The following is a 24,693-nucleotide window of genomic DNA, read 5'->3' on the forward strand; positions in this document are numbered from 1 at the left end:
GGGACTTAACTGCTGAGGTCATCAGTCCCCTAGAACTTAGAACTACTTAAACCTAACTAACCTAAGGACATCACACACATCCATGCCCGAGGCAGGATTCGAACCTGCGACCGTAGCGGTCGCGCGGTTCCAGACTGTAGCGCCTAGAACCGCTCGGCCACCTCGGCTGGCCATAAATAAGTACAAGGTTTCAAATATATATCTACATTTAAAGGTTTAACATGTACATCTACATTTTAAGACGAACTAGAACAGAACCGAAAACTACTACTAAAGCTAATAATTGAAAAGCATAATTATGTCATTGTCTCCCAGGGTCTATCAGTGATCTTACTTCTTTTTGATTGGCCGGTCGATATCTGGAAAATATTTTACATTTTGATTTATCAAGAAATATTGAAAAAATATCTTCACAACTCTTATATTTCGATGTACTGGAACTGCCAAAAATGGTTCAAATGGCTCTGAGCACTATGGGACTCAACTGCTGTGGTCATCAGTCCCCTAGAACTTAAAACTACATAAACCTAACTAACCTAAGGACATCACACACATCCATGCCCGAGGCAGGATTCGAACCTGCGACAGTAGCAGTCGCACGGTTCCGGACTGCGCGCCTAGAACCGCGAGACCACCGCGGCCGGCACCGGAACTGCCCAGTACCTTTAAGGAAAGGACAGTAATTTCTCGTTTTGGCCAATTGCGAAGCTGAGTCTGATTCAGCTATGTGTTAGAAATTCTTTATTTAAATTAGAATATTTTATATGTCTGTTGTTTTCGCTTACACTTGTTGCTGGTAGGTCACAAGGAGCCTGATTCTGAGACTTGTATAACTATGTCTTGAACTCTCTTCGATGTTGTTACAAGCGCTGGGAGGTTTGAGTTGATACAGACTGAGTTACTGAATTCCACGGGAATAGCAATTTTGGTAACATAGAAAAGTAGGGAGATGGTGTGTGTAAATATTTGTAGTTTTCCACTACTGATATAAAGGTTCTGTAGGGATTACTTTTAAAGCATTCATTATGTAATTGTTTATATAGATTTGCGAGATGTCTGTCAGTCCATGATGGGGCAGAACCTGAAAAGACTCAATGGGCAGACTGGAATGACTAATGATTTAAAGTTTCTTTTCAAAATCGGCAAGTCATTCATTAACCGGTTTGATTTGCTACAGACACCAAGATAAGGGACTGATTACACATTAAGGTTAAGCAAAATTTGATGAAAATTTACGTTTTTTGAAAAATAACAAACACCCAGACTTATAGTGCTTTGGTTACAACAACTCGCTGGGTTAGTAACTAGACAGAGGTTCGGATATTAGATTTATTTCGCTGTATCAACTTTATGATCACCTGCAATGGTTACATTTTATAAAAGTCACGATTAAGTTTTAAGATTACTTATTAATAAATGACAGGTAACGTAGTTGGTATTGTCGGGAATATGGTATGGTGAAATGATGACAATGAGAATATCTTGTAATAACTGCTCTCCAGTGTATTACACATACGCGGAGGATCAATTGCTTTGGAATTAGTCACAGTAAATAACGGAAAATTTCGTACCAAGGTACAATTAGTGCTCCGAAGAAAGCCACGACTGTGCTGCCATGACAACATTCTCTCTCACTGTTTTATTAAATCATTAATAATTTTAAAACACCTTGTTCCTCTCAGCATTTTTCCTACTCCATTCGATATAATGTGGTCTCAAGGAATTTTTACCATTTGCTGATGAATTTAATGGTGAAAGATATTGATGTGCACATTTATATCAAAACATGCATTAACACATACGTTAATTGGTAAGAAGAATCAACATGTTAATACACTTTTGGGTACTGACGAGGTGATGCAGAAGTCGTAAAGTCACTAACTTTGCTCGATGCCCCTTATTAAAACCAGGCAATAACTTGGGCGAAGTGATTATTGATCCCTATAATTCAGTTATTGGTAGCAGAATTTCTCCCAATTGAGGAGTAATTTCTGGTGTATCACTATTTTTTAATGCACTGTTGACTCAGTATCGATATATTACATCATCATTATCTGTGTGAGGGCAGTTCATGTATCCTTTTTCTGTACTTTCCTACATTACAATGTATTGGCAACTGTGGCACAAATTCATTACGTTCTCTCTTTCTGCTATCACATTAAAACATTAAATCAGAAGCTGAGTGCTTTTCCAAGATTCTGCGAGTATAATTCTGATTAATTTACAGCCATCGGAAATGGCGCTCACTATGCAAAACCCTTATCTAGTTTAAAATTCAGTTGGAGACAACTGGTAGTGCTTGGAAACCAATAATATAAACATTAATAAGACAATACCAACGGGGTTAAGTCAAAGTCAAATTATAATGACAGTTGGGCTTGTAAAAGAAGAAGATGGATTAAAATGCAGATTGAAAAGAAGTGAATAAAATCTTTTCTGAACGAGAGGAACAGCTTATTTCAAATACAAATGTGTGGGTTCTGAAGTCATAGTGTGACAAGATTTTTCTCAAGTGTTGCCTTACAAGTAAAGTGAATATTGTAAATATTTCAGATATGAAGAAACTAGACGCTTTGGAATCGAAGCGTTACAGAAGAGTGCTAAAGAACTGGCTAGTTCGAGTAACTAACATAGAACAGAATCGTGACGTCGAGAAACAAATAGATCGACAGGATACATTAAGAAGCAGGCACAGTTAGGTAGTTTGATCAGTGGGGAAAGCGAAATCCTGTAAAGGTCTCAAGTCTTTATATAGTATTCACATTCAAATTGACATAGACTGAAGTAATTATGCATAGATGAAGGCGTTGACACAGGATAGAATACCGAAGAGAGCTGTATCAAATAAGTCTTCTAACTGAATGCTACACCACTCTACAACAGCACATGACTCCAGCTTCTGTTACTAAATGATGTAAATTTTTGTGACATAGATGTCACATTACATATTGATAAATTCGCTACATCGATTTGTACATACTGCGCAGCAGTCGTTTAAACGACACCACTTCCTGCCACCATTTTTGGTTTCCCATTTCAGTTTTCTGTCTTCCGACTGGTTGGTCGGGCAACCAAGAATTCCTCTCCTGCACTAACCTTTTCATGTCAAAGTACCTCTTCCGCCATACGTCTACGATTATTTGTTGAATACGTTCTACTCCCTGACTTCTCCTAAAGCTTTTCACATCTAAATCTTCCTCTACTAGTACGGCGGATTTTTTTGGGATGTCTTGAGCAGGTCCTATCGCTCGCACCCTTCTTCTTGTCAGTGTATTTCATATATTCTGTTCTTCGCCCATTCTTCTGAGAACCTCATTCCTTATCTTACCAGTTCACTTAATTTTCAAAATTCTTGTGCGCCCTGCAGCACAAATCCTTTGATTCACTTCCGTTCCGGTTCTCCTAATCGATAACACTACCATGAAATTTTTGGCTCCAAAAGTGCATTGTAAGAAATAGTTTCCTCTACTTATGGCTTATGTTTGATACCAGTAGACTTCTCTCGCACATGAATTCCATCTTTTCCAGTGCTAGATTGAACTCCTCCTTGCTACTTCTGCAATTGGCTATTTTGCTTCCCAGGTAGCAGAATTTTAACTTCGTCTCCTTCGTGATCACCAGTTTTTATGTTAAGTATCTCCCTATTCTAATTTCTGCCACTTCTAATTATTTTTGTTTCTTTTCGGTTTATTCTCTATTAGTATACTGTACATATTACAGTGGTTCATTCCATTCAATAGATCCCTGAGGATACCAATGTAATCAACAAATGTTATCGATGATATCCTTTTACCCTGAAATTTAATGTCACTCTTGCACCTTTTCTTTGTTCCTCTTTTTTTTCTTTTTTTACAACCGTATTGACGAACTAGGATCACGGTAGCAACTTCATTCCTCTGCTTCCTTTGTTGTATCCTATTTTTCAGTATTCCCATGAAGTCTCTTCCTTTCTTCTGTCCATGTTGTAACCAATTTTTTTATTTCCTCTGCTTTGAAAGCCTTCCAAATTTAGTCTTTTATTTTTAAAACGGTTTCCTTCTGCTATTTCTGATTCTTTGATGTTTATTTCTAGATCTTTCCTAACTTCTGTAATCCATGCTATTGCCGATTTCTTCTTCCAGAAATATAGGAGTATTTGTTTTGTTAGTCTATTTCCATCCATTCGGCCATTTGGCCATTACTTAAGATATTTTGTCTATATTTTTCTAGGTCACCTCATTACTTCTTATTCCCAACCATCTGCAGTTTTTATTGCACCCATAATTTTTTAATAATGTTTCTTTCCAGTAACTCTAGTCTGTCCATCTTATAGTTCATCGCTAGGCATTCAGATCCATAATAACATTCTGGTCGTACAACTGTGGTGTGGTGTTTTAGTTTTGTTTTTCTAGATATACATTTCTTGTTGTAAATATTTTTGCTCAACCATAAGCTCTTTCCATTATGTTAATTCTTACATCCATCATGGATTTTTCTAGTCCATTCTGCTGTATAAGCTCTCCAAGATATTTAAATTTATTTACTCACTCTGTTTTACCTATTTGTGTTTCTATGAATTTTGGCGCATTTTTTATATTTGTCATGAATTTTGTTTTTCAGCAGCAATTTTGAGAACAGTTCTGTTTTCTATTTTTCCCAGAAAGTTTATCTGAATAACAGCTTCGGTGAGACCTTATTTTTTTTAAATATCCGTTACTACTTCTACGATATATACATTGAACGAAAGGGCGAAGAACAACATGAATGTCTTACACCATTTTTCTAAGAGCACTTCGTTCTTGGCCGTCCAGTCTTTTTGTTCCCTCTTGGTTCTTCTACATATTGTATATTACACGCTCCTTGCTATAGCTTACTGCTATTTTTCTCAGAATTTCAAACACCTTGCACCGTTTCATATTGTAGAACGCTTTTCTAGGTCGGTAAATCCTATTAGCATCCCTTAATTTATCTGCAGTCTTATTCACATCAAGCTCAATGTCAAAAGTGCCACTCTGAAGCCTTTATCCACCCCAGAGCTAAACTCGTTTACTTTGAACGTATCTTCATTTTACTTTTCCATTCTCCTGTATATTATTCTTGTCAGCAGCTCAGTTGCATGAGCTATAAAGATGATACTGCTATAGTTCACGCACTTATCTGCCCTTGTTGCCTTCGTAATAGTGTGGATGATATTTTCCGAATGTCTTATGGTATGTCAACAGAATGATAGATTCTACACACTAACATGAATAGTAGTTTTGTTGGCGCTTCAGCCATTGACTTAAGAAATTCAGACTTAATGTTACCTACCCCTTCTGGCTTATTTGATGTAAATTCTACAAGAGGTCTTTTAATTTCTGCCTCTTATACTGATTTCCCTTTGTCTTCCATATCGACCGCAATTTGTTCCTCCACCACATAATGAAACAATTGCTCCCTTTCGTAGAGGGCTTTGCAATATTAATGTTAACACCCTTAATTTTAATTTCACTACCGTTTTTCTGACGATCATTTTTTTTCGGTTTCTACGCATCTTCCATACAGCCATTTGGCATTGGCTGCTCTATGTATCCTATTTATTTCATTCCTGAGTGATTTATTTTGCTCCATTCCTGTTTTTCTCTTTTCCGACTTCCGTCGATCGGTTGAAGTGTTTTCTCCACTTACCCAATGTACCTACGTTTGTCTGTCTAAACACCTGTGATCTTTTTTTTTTTGAGGCGTCCTTCCATTTACTGAAACTTAAATCTACTCTTCACCTGCACTAAATTGTGACCTGAGTCCAAATCTGCAACTCGGTTCGCCCTACAATCAAATATCTAATCTCTGAAATTATTTCTGACCATGACGGAATCGTCCGTAGTCATCGGGTCATTTCCAAGAATACCTTATCCTACTGTGATTCTTGATAATTTTTCCTACAGTAATTCCGGATCAGAGTATTCACTTTGAAAATTATACCAGAAATGAAATCGTTATTTTACTTTCTCATTCCTGCTGCCAAACCTATATTCGCCCATACTCCTTTCTACGGCTCTTTCCTTTAAAACCGCGTTCCAGTGCCCCATGACTTTTATATTATAATCTCCATTTACATAATGTATTACCAGTTCAGAATTCTCTGTCTCTTCACAGTCGGCCGATGTGGCCGAGCGCTTCTAGGCACTTCAGTCCGGAACCGCGCTGCTGCTACGGTCGCAGGTTCGAATCCTGCCTTGGACAAGGATGTGTGTGATGTCCTTCGGTTTGTTAGGTTTAAGTAGCTCTAGGGGACTGATGACCTCAGATGTTAAGTACCATAAAGTTTAGAGCCATTTGAACCAACTTTTGTCTCCTCGCGTTCTGCTTGCGACTGTTTCATGTACACCTGAACGAACGTGGTCCGCGTTGGTTTGCTGTAGAATCTGACGAGAATAACTCTACCACAGAACTCTTCACGGTGACACTCTCTGCCCTATTTCCTGTTCATATCCAATCCTATTATCGTTAAATCCAAGCTCCGACTCGTAGAATCTCATGCCGTCGTTGGTTATTCCATCTCTTTCTCATGGTCAACTCCACTTTCGCAGACCCCCTCCCCCCCTTCCCTGGATATCCGAAAGCGGGCAAATCGAGAATCTTTTGGCAATGGAGAAATGACCTTGATGCTTTTTCAGGTAGAGGCCACATGGACATACATTTCGTGTCAGTAATGCAGAGGTTTCCATTGCCTTCCTGCATCCCCATGTCATTTATCACTGCTGATGCTTTCGCATTTTAGGGGCTGATTCCTACCCCGAGAGCAAGATAGTGTACTGAAATACTGTGCGCTCTTCCGTTCTCTTTACCAAGGACGTTGGCAGTTTGAGGTTGACCTCTTATGCGGGAATTCTTCGGTCACGATATAATTATTAATTTGTATATTAACAGTCCTCAGTATTTTTTCGTTGTACTATGCGGGTGTTTCTGGAAGATCAGTAAATTTTTTAACACATGGCAGAAATTACTAAGTCTAAAAAAGGCATACCATACAGTAAGTGTCCAATTATTAATCCTTCAGGAGATAAACCTGTTAGAAAGTTATCGAAACTCATGACAGAATGTGTTAAACAACGGCAAACGATTCGGTTCAGTGTAGATTTTCATTAGTCCCTCCTAAAATGTAAATACACACTAATTCTCCTGGAAAATCAGGCGTAGCTTTTTTGAGGTCATCTTGACGATATCTGCAATCACAGAAATGTTAATAATTCTAACCAGTCGTCATGTTGTGCTTAATTTTTCTGTAGCATCACTGAAGGCAAAAAACTCAATTGCAAGCCTGGAGACATTAGTGTCTAAGAAGCATGACCATATTATGGGGAATGTTAGCTTCAGACGATGTGTCATTTGACTACTAGAACGAGCAGGGGGCGTGTCTTGTTGACATAATGTGGCCATCCCTACAGCGAAAGGAACCTGTTAGAATACTGTTGGACGGTGCGTTACAAAATCTGATCCCAAATAGCACATTAGAGTGCTCAGAGCATGTAAATATGTGCGGCATGCTTTAATGAAATGGAAAGAAATGTTTTGTGGCTTGGGCCTCCCGTCGAGTATTCCAGTCGCTTGGTGCAACTTTTTTTAGTTGACGCCAATTTGGCGGCTTGCGTGTCAGTTAGGATGATATGATGGCAAAGACAACACGACACCCAGTCCTCGAGCAGAGAAAATCTGTAACCTAGCCGGTAATCGAACCCAGGCCCTTTGCATGGCATATTGCAATGCTGACCACTCAGCTTTAATGAGATACGGTCAACAAATATCAATTATAATCACTGTTGAATAATTCAACTATGTAAACTCATGCACAGCCACACAAGTAGATCTACGAAACGTAATTATTCTACTTCCTCTTCCCATCATTTTGCCATGTATCCACAGCGCTATTTCCGATGTGGCAGTGTTAGTAGTAGTGGTTAGTCAGATGGCTTTCATGACGTCACCATTACCATTTGGACAGATTTTCCTGTCCATATCCCTGTTTGTAGTGTTATATCATGTCCAAGTGTGAGAAAATTCTACAGATTTTTGCCTAGCTAGTGTCTGAGAAGACCCGTGGGTACAAGTATTTACGTAACTGAATGTGGAAAACTGCCTAAAAATCACTTCCAGGCTATCGGACAGGAATGACCCTTATCATTAAGCCAACGAGCGGCTTAGATCTGGGACCAGCACGCCTTCCTGTGTCACGTAAACGGGTTCTTTAACTTTCTTGGTCGTCTGTATGGGTCAGCAAAAAAAGATGTGATAATCAATAAACTAATCAACATGCGAAATAAAAATTTATTCCTTAAGTTAGAGTGTCTCGGGAACACACAAAAAAGACCTTCAGTGTCAAAGGGTGCAGGTGCAGAACGGGAACCATCGGTATAACAGTTGTAAGTTGTCATAGCTGTGTCGGAAAAATGCCAGAAGCCCAAGCACTAATGCAAAGCACTGATGCTCAAGCTGTTACAGGCACTGAAATCTAACTGAATCAGAAGATAAGTTCAGTCGAAATTTTTGCCAAGGACCTAACGGTGTTTAAAAGGATATGTTAAACACAGTAGGTGGTGGTGTCTTTGTTGCTGTTAGAAGCAATTTATCTTTTAGCGAAATTGAAGTACGTGTAGTATGGCTGGAGGTCGTTGCTGGCAAACGGAGCGAAATAATAAGTGGATTCCTTTACCGACGTCGCAACTCAAATGATACAATTGCTGAAAGTTTCAGAGAAAATTTCACTCTAGTTTCAAACACGTACCCAACTCATACGTTATAGTTGGTGGTGACTTCTATTGAACGATGATATGTTGGCGAAAATACATGTTTGAATCCAGCGGAAGGTAGAAAATATTGTCCAAAATTGTGCTAAACGCATTCTCTGAAAATTATTTCGAGCAATTAGTTCACGAGCCCACTCGAACATAAACGATTGCAGAAACACACTTAACCTCATAGCAACAAATAATCCTGGGTTAATAATGAGCATCAAAACGGATACAGTGATTAGCGAACACAGGGTTGTCGTAGCGAGACTGAATATTGTATAAGGGGTGTTCAAAAAGAAACGAGTTGGAGTCTGGAATGCTCAAAGTGGAGACTGGAGGGTAATATCATGGCGTGTTTAACGAGGTGTGGTTCCGACCGGAGCGTGGAAGTTCACAGCCCGCCGCTAGAGGCACGCCTGCACGTCACGTGACTATACAGAGCTAGCATCAGCATGCAACAATCGTCCTACGCTGACAATCGCATTGCAAACAGTGACATGGTGGCGTTAACAGAAGAGCAGTGTACTGCAGCACGGGACAACAGTGAATGCTCAGCGTTACTTGCAAACCTTGACCACCCTTCGGCAAGCGATCAAATCAAAACGACCGCCAGCTGTTGTGGCCGAGCGGTTCTAGGCGCTTCAGTCTGGGACCACGTGACCGCTACGGTCGCAGGTTCGAATCCTGGCTCGGGCATGGATGTGTGTGATGTCCTTAGGTTAGTTAGGTTTAAGTAGTTCTAAGTTCTAGGGGACTGATGACCTCAGCAGTTAAGTCCGATAGTGCTCAGAGCCATTTGAAGCGTTTTCAAAACGACGTGGCAATCTCACCCATGGGGTCATTATGCTCCACGACAATGCAAAGCCTCATACGGCCAACACCGTGATGCCATTCAAGCAAAAATTCAAATGGGAGGATCTCGGCCACCCTCCATATAGCCCGTACCTCTCTCCCTGTGATTATGCAATTTTTGGTCTCCTGTAAAAGCCTCTGAGGGCAAACGATTCACCTCGGCCGACGTCGTCCAGCTGTACGTGCGGAACTGGTTAACATTGCAGCCCCGGGAATTTTATGAGATAGCCATTCACCGCCTTGTCACAGTGGGACAAGTATCTCAACAGCCAGGGTCAGTACTTCTAACCTACAGCTAATGGTTTCTGTAACTATGCCTCCGGCTCGTTGCTTTTTGAGCGCCCCTTATATCTCCCAGATTCTCCAAAAATAAACGAATTCAAAAGAGCAGATAAAAATTCACTTGACGCCTTCCGGAGAGACTATCACCACTCCTTCAAGTTAACAGTGTACGGGTAAGTGTAGACGAGATGTGGCTTAGATTCTAAACGTAGTATCCACAGAAATTGATTAATTTATGCTAAATTAATTAACAAACGACGGAGCTGCTCCCCTCAAGTACACAAAACGAATCAGAATACTGTTGCAGAAACAACGAAAAAAGCATTCGAAATTTAAACGAACGCAAAATCTTTATGAATGGCGAACTTTTACAATAGCTTGACATTTAGAGTAGACTTTAATGTGAGCAATTTACAGTAGTTTCCAGAACAAAATCTGGCAGAAAATCGAAAGTGATTCTGGTAGTATGCAAAGTATGCTAAGGGCAAACAAAATTAATGTTCTCTCTGCGTAATAGAGATGGAAGTACTATCGATGGGACTAATGCTAAAGCAGAGTTAATAAACACAACCTTCCTAAATTCCTTCATGAAAGCAGAAGAAATAAACATTGCAGAATTTGAATGAAGAACAACTGCCAACATAAGTAATTTAGAAGCGTACATCCTCGGAATTACGGAGCAACTAGAATTACTTAATGAAACCAAGACTTCCACTGCAGGCTCTATATCAATTCCGTTCCTTTCAAAGTTAGCTGCTGCAATAGCTCCATACATAACAATCATATACAACCGTTCAATCGACGAAAGATCCGTACCCAAACACTGGAAAGTTGCACAGATCACACCAATATTCAAGAATGGCAGTGGGAATAAGCAATTCAATTACAGGCCCATATCATTTACGTCGATATGCAGCAGGATTTTGGAACATACATTAAGCATTTTCTGGAAGAGAACGATCTATTTACAGACATTTAATACGTATTTAGGAAACATCGTTATTGTTAACCACAGTTAGCTGTTTCCTTACACGAAATTTTGGGTGCTATTGACAAGGGATTTGAAATTGATTCCGTATTTTTATATATCCAGAAAGCTTTTGACACTCTGTCAATCGGCTTGTAGTCAAATTACGTGACTATGGAATATCGTCTGAGTTATGTGACTAGATTTGTGATTTCCTCTAAGAGAGATCAGAGTTAGTAGTAACTAATGGAAAGTCATGTAGTGAAACACAAGAGATTTCTGGCGTTCCCCAAGATAGTGTTATAGGGCCTCTGCTGTTTATTAACTACATAAAAGGTTTTGCAGACAATCTAAACTTCCGATTTATGTTGTTTGCGGATGATATTGTCGTTTACCGTCTGGCAAAGTGATTAGGAGATAAGAAAATTTGAAAAACATTTAGAAAATATATCTGTATGGTGCGAAAATAGCCAGTTGATCCTCGTAATGAAAAATGTGGGGTCATCCACATGAGTGCTAAAACGAATTCGATAATTGTCAACTACACAAAAAATAAGTCATATCTAAAGGCTCTAAATTCAACTACACACATAGAAATTATACTTACAAACAACATAAATTGGATAGAACGCATAGTAAATGTTGTGGGGAAGGCAGAATACTTAGAAGATGCTGCAGGTCTACTAAAGAGATTGCTTACACTACGCTTGTCCCTCCTCTTTTGGAGTACGGCTACGTGGTTTGGGATCCTTAACAGATAGGATTAACGAAGTACATCGAAAGAGTCCAAAGAAGGGCAGCACGTTTTGTACTGTCGAGGAATAGGAGAGAATGTCAAGGAAAAGATACAAGATTTGGTGTGGACATGATTAAAACAAAGGCGTTTTCGCTGTGGCGGAATCAGTCACCAACTTTCTCCTGCGGATGCGAAAATATTTTGTTGACGCCGACATACATAGGGAGAAACGATCACAAGATAAAGCAAGCGAAATCAGAGCTCGTGCAGCAAGATATTGATGTCCGTTTCTGCCAAATACTATTCGAAATTGGAGTAATAGAGAATTATTGTGAAGGTGGCTCGATAAAACCTCTGCCTGGCACTTAAGAGTGATTTGCAGAGAATCCATGATGATGCAGATGTAGATGTAACCAGCTGTAGCTCTATAACCAATAACTTCGACACACATTATACTGCATGATGTTTGAGTGTAAGTCTACAGTACAGCTTCCTAAAATATTTTCTATTTCTCGTGAAATGCCCTGTACGTTTATCGTATCTTAATGTCCGACTCGTCTACATTGTAGTGAGGAGACGAGCGAGAGTTGCGACATAAATACTCTTAACCAGGCAGTACAGCCAGAAGGGTCTCAGAGTACTTCCATACAATTTAACTGCAACTTTATCCTTAAATTGAGTGACATATCTCATCAATGCTGACAGTGCAAATCATTTGTGTAAATTCGTATTAATGATTAATAGCAATAACATGGACGATAACCCTGATACCAGTCCGTTCATGGCCGGCTTCGGTGGCCGAGCAGTTCTAGGTGCTACAGTCTGGAACCGCGTGACCACAACGGTCGCAGGTTCGCATCCTACCTCGAACATGGGTGTGTGTGATGTCCTTAGGTAAGTTAGATTTAAGTAGTTCTAAGTTCTAAGGGACTGATGACCTCAGAAGTTAAGTCCCATAGTGCTCAGAGCCAATCCGTTCATGGACGTGTGAAGATAGCCACGATTAGAAATAGATAAACCACTTCATTAAATCTGTGTGGTCAAAGCAAACCCAATTTATCTACGATGTTGCAGCACAGGCAGTAGTATTCATCCCGATCATGGTGTCACATCTTAGTTTTAAACTTGTGGCCCAGGAGTAATTTCTTCCGATCTTCACTCACTTCCATAACTCAACTGCCTGTCGTTCTCTTCCTCATCATTCTGCAAGGAAAACGGAAACGAGAATAAAGTGTAATGACCACCTTGCTGCGACGTGCAGGCCCAGGTCCACTGCACTGCACCTCGTGCCCGTCGCGCGCCGAGCTGGACGTGGCTGCGGGACTGTGCGTGTCGTGCCTGGACGCACAGTACTACGAGCCGCTGACGCAGCGCTGCCTGCGCTGTCACGCGACGTGCCGGACGTGCTCGGGTCCCGGCGCCGGCGGCTGCACGTCGTGCGCGTCGCCGCTGCGCCTGCAGCCCGCCACCGGCCGCTGCGTGCCCTGCTGCGCCAGAGAGCCGCGCGCTGACTGCTGCCCCTGCGACAACCGAACAGGTAGGCCACCAGCGACACTCTACGTCTGCCCGGTCTGAGAGGCAGTCGTTTAGTTGTAATTATTCGCACGCAAAATATAGTTACATAATTAATTTTTTGTTTGTGTGCCGATATACGTCTGCTGTCGTGATACACAATGAAGTCCCTGCACAGCATACCATAGCATGATGCTGGAGGAGCCAAGAGTAGAAAGACTCAGGGCGCTGCCCATTGACAAGGGAGGGTATCATGAGGTAACTTTTTTTAGCATTTGATATGGAATGCACCTGTAACGATCCACTCTGAGTTGGTGGAATGGTGGAAGTATAAAACACCAATGCCCTATCATTATATATATATATATATATATATATATATATATATATATATATATATATATATATATATATAGAACAAAAACTGTGATAAAAAGATACCATGGTCAATCCTGCGAAAGATTCGTTGCTAATGCTGAACATGACATTCACAGAAGACGGAATAGAGAGGTTCATCTTATGAAGCATTTGAGTAGAAAGGAGAAACATACCGCATACATTAATGTAATAAAAGAAAATCAACGGATACACAATTACATACATTTATGGCATGATGGTGTTACTAATGATGCACTTGCAGACTAGGGGTAGCGTCTTTGATTAATAATCAAAATGTCTTCGGCTCGGAAACCGCTACTGCTTAAAATTCGATTAATAATCAGTAATTGCACCTGAAGACTTTTGGCATAAGAAATCACCCTCATTCAGCCAACGGCGACGTCAGAGTAGGGAGAGGAGCGGACAGAAGTCCAGGACACTCTCTTGTCCTTGATGTGGGAAACTGCCCATGACGGAGGAAGAATCAGCAATGAGCAATGGTTTGACGATGTAGAAGGCAACGTAAACTACTGCCTTAAAGACACATAACGTCTATCCACAGGATATGTGGCCTGTATTTGAAACAGTGTCATGATAATCTCACCATGGGCAAAAGACACAGGAATAGTACCCCATTCGGATTTCCGTAGAGGAGCAGCAAACGAGAGGGGGGGGGGGCTACCATGAGGAAAAAGATTAAATAACATGTCGGGGAATGGAATGTCAGAAGCTCGAACGTTGTTGGGAAGGTAGAAAATCCGAAAAGGGAAAAGCGAAGGCTCGATCTAGATAAAAGAGGACTTAGTGAAGTGAAGTGAAGTGGAAAGAAGACAAAGATTTGTGGTCAGATGAGTATAGGGTAACATCAACAACAGATGAAAAAGGAATAACGGCAGTGGGATACATCATGAACAGGAAGGTAGGGCAGAGAGTGTGTTACTGTGATCAGTTCAGTGATGGGCTGTTCTTATCAGAATCGACAGCAAATCACCACCGAAAGCGATAATGCAACTATACATGGCGACATCGCAAGCTGCAGATGAAGAGATAGAGAACGTATATTAGGATATTCCGTGGGTAATGTAGCACATAAAGCTTACAGAAGAATATGGGGTATGGACAAGGAATTAGAGATGAGACACTGTAATCGAGTTCCGTAACAAATTTCAGATAGTAATAGCGATTCTCTCTTCAAGAATTATAAGAGAAGAAAGTATACTTGGAAAAGGCTGGGTGATACAGAAAGATTTCAGTTAGATTACATGATGGTCAGTTAGAGATTCAGAAAACAGATACTGGATTGTAAGTCGTACCAGGAGGAGATATAGACTCCGACCGCAATGTAGTAGTGATGAAGAATATTCTGAAGTTTAAGAGATTAGTTAAGAAGAATTAACACGTAAGGAAGTGGGATACGGAAGTACTAAGGGATGACGAGATACGCTTGAAGTTCTCTATGGCTACGGATACAGCAATAACATATAGCTCAGTGGGCAGTACAGTTAAAGCTGAATGAAAATCTTTGAAAAGGGCAATCACGAAAGTTGGAAAGAAAAAAAACATATGTTCAAAGAAGGTAACTACGAAGAAACCATGGATAACACAAGAAATACTTCATTTGATCGATGGAAGAACAGAGTACAAATAGTTCAGGGAAATTCAGGAACACTGAAATACAGGTCGCTGAGGAATGAAATAAAAGCTAATGCGAAATAGCTGCATGAAGAATGTGAAGAAATCGAAAAAGAAATTGCTGTCGGAAGGAGTGGCCCAGGATATAGGAATGTTAAACAGCCCTTAGCGAAATAAAAAGCAAGAGTGGTAACTTTAAGAGTGTGACGGGAATCACACTGTCACATGGAGAGGAGAGAGCATGTAGGTGGAAAGAGTCCATTGAAGGACTCTATCAGGGGGGAGATTTGTCTGATGTGATAGGAGACGAAACAAAAGTCGATTTAAAAGCGATAGGGGTCCAGTATTAGAATCAGAATTTAAGAGAGCTTTGGAGGACTTCTCCCCCCCCCCCCCCCATGAACCATGGACCTTGCCGTTGGTGGGGAGGCTCGCGTGCCTCAGCGGTACAGATGGCCGTACCGTAGGTGCAACCACAACGGAGGGGTATCTGTTGAGAGGCCAGAAAAACGTGTAGTTCCTGAAGAGGGGCAGCAGCCTTTTCAGTAGTTGCAGGGGCAACAGTCTGGATGATTGACTGATCTGGCCCTGTAACATTAACCAAAACGGCCTTGCTGTGCTGGTACTGCGAACGGCTGAAAGCAAGGGGAAACTACAGCCTTAATTTCTCCTGAGGACACGCAGCTTTACTGTATGATTAAATGATGATGGCGTCCTCTTGGGTAAAATATTCCGAAGGTAAAATAGTCCCCATTCGGATCTCCGGGCGGGAACTACTCAAGAGGACGTCGTTATCAGGAGAAAGAAAACTGGCGTTCTACGGATCGGAGCGTGGAATGTCAGATCCCTTAATCGGGCAGGTGGGTTAGAAAATTTAAAAAGGGAAATGGATAGGTTAAAGTTAGATATAGTGGGCATTAGTGAAGTTCGGTGGCAGGAGGAACCAGACTTTTGGTCAGGTGATTACAGGGTTATAAATACAAAATCAAATAGGGGTAATGCAGGAGTAGGTTTAATAATGAATAAAAAAATAGGAGTGCGGGTAAGCTACTACAAACAGCATAGTGAACGCATTATTGTGGCCAAGATAGACACAAAGCCCATGCCTACTACAGTAGTACAAGTTTATATGCCAACTAGCTCTGCAGATGATGAAGAGATTGATGAAATGTATGACGAGATAAAAGAAATTATTTAGGTAGTATAGGGAGACGAAAATTTAATATTCATGGGTGACTGGAATTCGTCAGTAGGAAAAGGAGAGAAGGAAACATAGTAGGTGAATATGGATTGGGACTAAGAAATGAAAGAGGAAGCCGCCTTGTAGAATTTTGCACAGAGCATAACTTAATCATAGCTAACACTTGGTTCAAGAATCATAAAAGAAGGTTGTATACCTGGAAGAATCCTGGAGATACTAAAAGGTATCAGATAGATTATATAATGGTAAGACAGAGATTTAGGACCCAGGTTTTAAATTGTAAGACATTTCCAGGGATAGATGTGGATTCTGACCACAATCTGTTGGTTATGAACTGCAGATTGAAACTGAAGAAACTGCAAAAAGGTGGGAATTTAAGGAGATGGGACCTGGATAAACTGAAAGAACCAGAGGTTGTAGAGAGTTTGAGGGAGAGCATAAGGGAACAATTGACAGGAATGGGGGAAAGAAATACAGTAGAAGAAGAATGGGTAGCTCTGAGGGATGAAGTAGTGAAGGCAGCAGACGATCAAGTAGGTAAAAAGACGAGGGCTAATAAAAATCCTTGGGTAACAGAAGAAATATTGAATTTAATTGATGAAAGGAGAAAATGTGAAAATACAGTAAATGAAGCAGCAAAAAGGAAACAAACGTCTCAAAAATGAGATCGACAGAAGTGCAAAATGACTAAGCAGTGATGGCTAGAGGACAAATGTAAGGATGTAGAGGTTTGTCTCCATAGGGGTAAGATAGATACTGCCTACAGGAAAATTAAAGAGACCTTTGGAGAGAAGAGAACCGCTTGTATGAATATCAAGAGCTCAGATGGCAACCCAGCTCTAAGCAAAAAACGGAAGGCAGAAAGATGGAAGGAGTATATAGAGGGTTTATACAAGGGCGATGTACTTGAGGACAATATTATGGAAATGGAAGAGGATGTAGATGAAGACAAAATGGGAGCTAAGATACTGCGTGAAGAGTTTGACAGAGCACTGAAAGGCCTGAGTCGAAACAAGGCCCCGAGAATAGACAACATTCCATTAGTACTACTGATGGCCTTGGGAGAGCCAGTCATGACAAACTCTACCATCTGGTGAGCAAGATGTATGGGACAGGCGAAATACCCTCAGACTTCAAGAAGAATATAATAATTCCAATCCCAAAGAAAGCGGGTGTTGACAGATGTGAAAATTACCGAACTATCAGTTTAATAAGTCACAGCTGCAAAATACTAACGCGAATTCTTTACAGACGAATGGAAAAACTGGTAGAAGCGGACCTCGGGGAAGATCAGTTTGGATTCCGTAGAAATGTTGGAACACGTGAGGCAATACTAACCTTACGACTTATCTTAGCAGAAAGATTAAGAAAAGGCAAACCTACGTTTCTAGCATTTGTAGACTTAGAGAAAGCTTTTGACAATGTTAACTGGAATACTCTCTTCCAAATTCTGAAGGTGGTAGGGGTAAAATACAGGGAGCGAAAGGCTATTTACAATTTGTACAGAAACCAGATGGCAGTTATAAGAGTAGAGGGGCATGAAAGGGAAGCAGTGGTTGGGAAAGGAGTGAGACGGGGTTGTAGCCTCTCCGTGATGTTATTCAATCTGTATATTGAGCAAGCAGTAAAGGAAACAAAAGAAAAATTCGGAGTAGGTATTAAAATTCATGGAGAAGAAGTAAAAACTTTGAGGTTCGCCCATTACATTGTAATTCTGTCAGAGACAGCAAAAGACTTGGAAGAGCAGTTGAACGGAATGAACAGTGTCTTGAAAGGAGGATATGACATCAACAAAAGCAAAACGAGGATAATGGAATGTAGTGAAATTAAATCGGGTGATGCTGAGGGAATTAGATTAGGAAATGAGACACTTAAGTAGTAAAGGAGTTTTGCTACTTAGGAAGTAAAATAACTGATGATGGTAGAAGTAGAGAGGACATAAAATGTAGACTGGCAATGGCAAGGAAATCGTTTCTGAAGAAGAGAAATTTGTTAACATCGAGTATAGATTTAAGTGTCAGGAAGTCGTTTCTGAAAGTATTTGTATGGAGTGTAGCCATGTATGGAAGTGAAACATGGACGATAACTAGTTTGGACAAGAAGAGAATAGAAGCTTTCGAAATGTGGTGCTACAGAAGAATGCTGAAGATAAGGTGGGTGGATCACCTAACTAATGAGGAGGTTGAATAGGATTGGGGAGAAGAGAAGTTTGTGGCACAACTTGACTAGAAGAAGGGATCGGTTGGTAGGACATGTTTTGAGGCATCAAGGGATCACAAATTTAGCATTGGAGGGCAGCGTGGAGGGTAAAAATCGTAGAGGGAGACCAAGAGATGAATACACTAAACAGATTCAGAAGGATGTAGGTTGCAGTGGGTATTGGTAGATGAAGATGCTTGCACAGCATAGAGTAGCATGGAGAGCTGCATAAAACCAGTCTCAGGACTGAAGACCACAGCAACAACAATTGGAGGACTTGAGATCAAATAACGCAGAAGGGATAGACTACATGCAATCAAAATTTCTAAAATCATTGGGAAAGTCGCAACGAAAGAACTACTCACCTTGGTTTGTACAATGTATTAATCTGGCGACATACTATCTGACTTCGGAAAGCTAACATCCATTCAATTCCGAAGACTGCAATAGCTGACAAGTGTGAGAATTATGGCACAACCAGCTTAACAGCTCATGCATCCAAGTTGCCGACATGGTAAAGGTACCAGAGAGGCAATTCTGACGTTCGGTTGATAATGGAAGAAAGACTAAAGAAAAATAGAGAGACGTCCATATGATTTGTCGGCCTGGAGAAAGCATTCGACAATGTAAAATGGTGCAATACGTTCGAAATTATGAGAAAAATAGAGGTAGCTGTAGGGAAAGACAGGTAATATACAAAATGACGCAATAGTCAAGAGGAAATAGTAAGAGTGGACGATCAAGAACGTATTGCACGGATTAGAAATGGAGTAAGTCAGGGACGTAATATTTCTCCCCTACTGGTCCGTCTGTACATAGAAGATGCAATGAATGAATTAGAGAAAGGTTTCAACAGTGGCTTTAAAATTCAAAGTGACAGGAGTCGAACCGGGACCATCCGTATGGCAGGCAAGCATCCTATCACAGTTACACAGGACGCATCCAACTAATTTCCTAGTGTTAGTCGGTTAAAGAGTCTTGGAAAACTTCAGACATTTTTTTAGAGATGGGTGAAAGTGCTCTCCCAGATTTATCTCTGAGATCTGCCACTCACATAAAAGAAATATAACAAACTTCTAACATTCGACTATCCCGTAGTCTCTTTGTCGACCATAAACGATTTGACATGTGTCAGATTCTTCCACATTATTTTCAAGCAAACGTCCCTCATGTGAAAACTGTCATGTCAAATCAACTGAACAATTTCTCTGTCGATTTTTACAATATCAGCAACTGTAGTGGTGTTTTGGGAGTAAATCTCCACCTTTCCCAGTGTTTTCGTTTATTGTTAATTCTGAGTATTGCCTAAATGTGACTTACGGTCTGTCTCTTCTTGTTCCTCTTTGAGCCCTCAAATCACTCAGAAACTCGAGTGAGTGAGACATTCATCGTTTCAGTGAAGAATGGACCTCTGCAGTGGATTTTTCTGTTTTCACTAAAAGTTTCACACTGATCTATAGTTCCTTCAAAATAGTACGGATTTTTTTTTCGGCGGGCTGCAGATACACAGTCCGACATAAACAGCTGGGTCAGCAGGTAAATGGGCAGTGTAGCGTTCGAAATTGAGGTCTGCGCTGTTCATCAGTTAAGAAATATATACGATTACTTTTTAGCCAAACCTCATATTCACAGCAGTACATAATTTTTTTCTCTGTAATCCATTCCTCTCACTCAGTCAATCTTCCTCAGTGGAAGGTTTGTGTGAGTACAATGTACGAACATCAAGAGAAGGCAGAATCCCTACTCATATAAGCAAAACGTAAGTATACATTTTCCTATTTTCCATTTGTTTACTGTCAGTTCAAGGAAGAGGACGATTTACTTAATCACGGATATCTGTGTGCTGATGTAGGAGAGGGAATGTCAGATTATACACTGAGGTGACAAATGTCATGGGATACTTCTCAGGGCCCTGCAGGAATACTACTACCCCTATAGCCATCCATAATTTCGACAGTGCTGGATGTCCAGGATTTTGTGCACGAACTGATCTTTCGGTTATGTCCCCAAAATTTTCGACGGAATACATATAGAGCTATCAGCATAACAAAATCACTCTCTCCAATTGTCTAGAATGTTCTTCAAACGAATCGCGATAGCTGTGGCTTGGTGACATGGGCAATGGACGTCCATAAAAGTTCCATCACTGAATGACCTAAAATGGTCTCCATGTATCCGAATATGACCATTATCAGTCAGTGATCGGTTCAGTTGGATCAGAGGACCCAGTCCATTCCTTGTAAATGAAAATTACACCCTTATGGAGCACAGCGCCTTTGCATGACCGCTGGAGAACTTCCGTAGTTATCCCACGCACCTTGACTGCAAATTTATACATGTCTTGTTATTCGGCTTGTTGTGCTCCCATTCATCAACCGCATTCCAGGGAGCTCCGGTTATTAACATAACAGCATTTCACATTTGCAATGGCTTTTATCGAGACTACTTTAATCTGCGATCTTGCATTAAATACACTAATGGCCATTAAAATTGCTACACCAAAAAGAAATGCAGATGATACACGGGTATTCATTGGACAAATATATTATATTAGAACTGACATGTGATTACATTTTCACGCAGTTTTGGTGCATAGATCCTGAGAAATCAGTACCCAGAACAACCACCTCTGGCTATAATAACGGCCTTGATACGCCTGGGCATTGAGTCAAACAGAGCTTGGATGGCGTGTACAGGCACAGCTGCCCATGCAGCTTCAACACGATACCACAGTTCATTAAGAGTAGTGACTGGCGTATTGTGACGAGCCAGTTGCTCGGCCACCATCGACAAGACGTTTTCAATTGGTGAGAGATCTGGAGAATGTGCTGGCCAGGGCAGCAGTTGAACATTTTCTGTATCCAGAAAGGCCCGTACAGGACCTGCAACATACGGTCGTGCATTATCCTGCTGAAACGTACGGTTTCGCCAGGATCTATTGCAGGGTAGAGCCACGGGTCGTACACATCTGAAACGTAACGTCCACTGTTCAAAGTGCCGTCAATGCGAAAAAGAGGTGACCGAGATGTGTAACCAATGGAACCCATACCATCACGCCGAGTGATTCGGCAGTATGGCGATGACGAATACGCGCTTCCAAAGTGCGTTCACCGCGATGTCGCTAAACACGGATGCGACCATCATAAAGCTGTAAACAGGACCTGAATTCATTCGAAAAAATGACGTTTCACCATTCGTGCACCCAGGTTCGTCGTCGAGTACACCATCGCAGGCGCTCGTGTCTGTAATGCAGCGTCAAGGGTAACCGCAGCCATGGTCTCCGAGCTGGTAGTCCTTACTGCTGCAAACCTCGTCGAACTGTTCGTGCAGATGGTCGTTGTCTAGCAAACGTCCCCATCTGTTCACACACGGATGGAGATCAGTTACAGTCATGCGCATAAGATGCCTGTCATTTCGACTGCTTGTGATACGAGGCCGTTGGAATCCAGCACGGCGTTCCGTATTACCCTCCACAACCCACCGATTCCATATTCTGCTAACAGTCATTGGATCTCGACCAACGCGAGCCGCCATGTCGCGATACGATAAACCGCAATCGCGATAGGCTACAATCCGACCTTTATGAAAGTCCTTACACAAGACATCACAACAACGTTTCACTAGGCAACGCCGCTCAACTGCTGTTTGTGAATGAGAAATCGTTTGAAAACTTTCCTCATGTCAGCACATTGTAGGTGTCGCCACCGGCGCCAACCTTGTGTGAATGCTCCGAAAAACTGATCATTTGCATATCACAGCATTTTCTTCCTGTCGGTTAAATTATGCGTCTGTAGCACGCCAGCTTCGTGGTGTAGCAATTTTAATGACCAGTAGTGTATGTTGCTTAGGCAGGTGTATTTCGAAATTTCATTACGCTACATTAATTACTCATTCGTTACGGAACTTTTTCTGTCAGTGTACTCGCCACTGATTATGTCGCATTTGAGGACGCAGTCTCGTTGCAGTCGCTAGGCCAGAAAATGATCTCTTTGTTGCAACGTATTCCATTGCACGACCTGTACGGTTGTGGTTGTTAGTCACAAGCAAAGTGAGACGCTGGCTTAGCAAGTAGCAGTCAGCGTTGGCCGTAAGCCACGTCGCCGCTAGGTGACACGCCCGCTCTGCGGTTCTGTGGCAGGCGAGTGCTACAGCTGGTCGCTGGCGGGCAAGCGCCGCACCAAGCAGCAACAGCAGCAGCAGCAACAAGGCGGCGGCGAGCTGCCAGCGGCGGGCGGCACGTCGCGCGGGTCTGCATACCTGTCGGGGGTGGGCGAAGCGGCGCCCGCCGTCCTCCACGGCCAGGAGGGTGGGCCACTCGTCGTCGTCGCCTTCGCCATCTGCGGCTGCATCGCCGCCGTCTGCCTCTTCACCGTAATTTTCACCGTTCTGCAGGTGGGTCTCCCCCCCCCTCTCTCTCTCTGCCTCCCCCCCTCTCTCGCTCTCTCTATCTCTCTCTCTGTCTCTCTCTCTTTCTCTCTCTTCTCTCTCTCTCTCATACACACACACACACACACACACACACAGACACACACAAACACATTAAAAATGCTGTGATAGGTTTATTAATAAATTATGAAACTGGATATCATGGCACATAAGGACATACGTTCGCAATTTTATTTTCCTTTTGACACCATTGCATTCCGATCATTTAAAATTTTTGAGGGTTATAGCGGATATGAAATTATACCGTCCAAAATATCCGTTCTGTATCAAACTGCTTTGAAACTGGGCTATAATATATACCCACATTTAAGTAAACAATGTACGATGTATAATCTTTAGGAAAAGAGCACGGAAATTGCAATAACCAGATTTCCCAGAAACTCCGCTCAGTTTAAGAGGAGATTATCTGTAGGTACTCGATTATTTCTGAAAAACTACGGCCAAATTTCTCGACCCAATGCAGATGTATTTTAGCCCTCGATGAGATCAGATAACACGGTGGCACAGTGGTTTGCGTCAAGGTCTCTCAATTTTTTCCCTCTGTTCGAAACTCGATTATTGTCCCTATTTTTTTATTTTTTTTTCATTTGTGTAAATTTTTTTCACTTATGTACAAAATTCCATAGAAGGGAACTACACGAAGGTTTCTTATCATGTTACAAGGACGTTATAATAATTTTAAAGTTGGAATTGGGTGTCACAATAACTCTCACATATTTGCATCTATTTGCATAATGTTTCGAGATGTTACAACCTTTTTAAACTATTATACACTTATATTTCATTCTTACCTCAATTTTTAAATTAATTCTTATATTTTGTTCTGATATTTATTCTTCAGGAAGATTTGGTGCATTCCCTTGAATGTTATCAACCGTAGGAACATTCTAAACATAGAAATTTCGAATACGATAAGCATCGTGCGAAGGCAGGATTGCGACAATGCATTTTTTCCTCATGAATCTCGTCTGGAAGTAATATTCGTTACCCTTGCTGAAGAATTGGGAATTACATCGCGGCTTCACTGTACCGTTCCGCTGAGTGAGTCTTTATGCCTGATCTTTCGCCTGAGGGCAAGCAACGCCATCGACACCTCTTACGTGGTGTTTACTGCGTTCAGGCACTAGAACAGCTGCTAGGAACCATTTAGCTGAATCGCTGTCGAAGTCTCTGACAGGCGCATTTGTAGCGTGTTCAGCACACGTGTATGGGTGGCTCCGAGGGATCCTCTGCTGTTTTATTCACTAACATGTCAATGCTGCAGCCCTCTGTTATCATGCCACGTGACAGCGCAATATATCGAGGGCTGAGAAAACAGACGCACCCACGAACGGTTTTGAACGATCCTCAGCGGTTCCACTCCATATACCAGAGAAATGCGGGTGAACAAAACTCCAAAGAGTTCGATCACTTTCAATGTGATTGCATCCCCACGACATTCATACATTAGGGTTGAATCGTCAGGGAGGTGTCAACAGTGTTCAACGTCTCAAGATCGTCGTCCCGTTGCTCTTCACACAGCGAACTGTCGTTTTCGACACGACATATGTGGAAATCAACGCCTCTCTAGACGGGCTGGTTGATACCACCTCCTCAGGGCTTCTCGCGTCGATACTGAGAGCCGGTGTATCTGAAATGTTTTTCTCGGCTACCCATAATAAAATCGCGTAATTTTAACTTTGGGTTTCGTAGTGCTTACCTCCATCGCAGAGCCATCGAAAGAATGCGTGAAACGTGATTA

General features: G+C 41.5%; 1 protein-coding gene across 1 annotated transcript in view; it reads left to right on the forward strand.

Moving 5' to 3' along the window:
- Nucleotides 1-24,693, forward strand: part of LOC126199515 (furin-like protease 2) — a 713,209-nt gene that overhangs the window by 673,272 nt on the left and 15,244 nt on the right. Inside the window, exons 20-21 of the mRNA XM_049936438.1 lie at nucleotides 12,846-13,121; nucleotides 22,645-22,898. Coding sequence (XP_049792395.1) covers nucleotides 12,846-13,121; nucleotides 22,645-22,898 — 530 coding nt within the window. The remainder of the gene's footprint in view (nucleotides 1-12,845; nucleotides 13,122-22,644; nucleotides 22,899-24,693) is intronic.

This window comes from Schistocerca nitens, chromosome 8 (genome assembly GCF_023898315.1).
Source record: "Schistocerca nitens isolate TAMUIC-IGC-003100 chromosome 8, iqSchNite1.1, whole genome shotgun sequence".
Lineage (NCBI taxonomy): Eukaryota > Metazoa > Arthropoda > Insecta > Orthoptera > Acrididae > Schistocerca > Schistocerca nitens.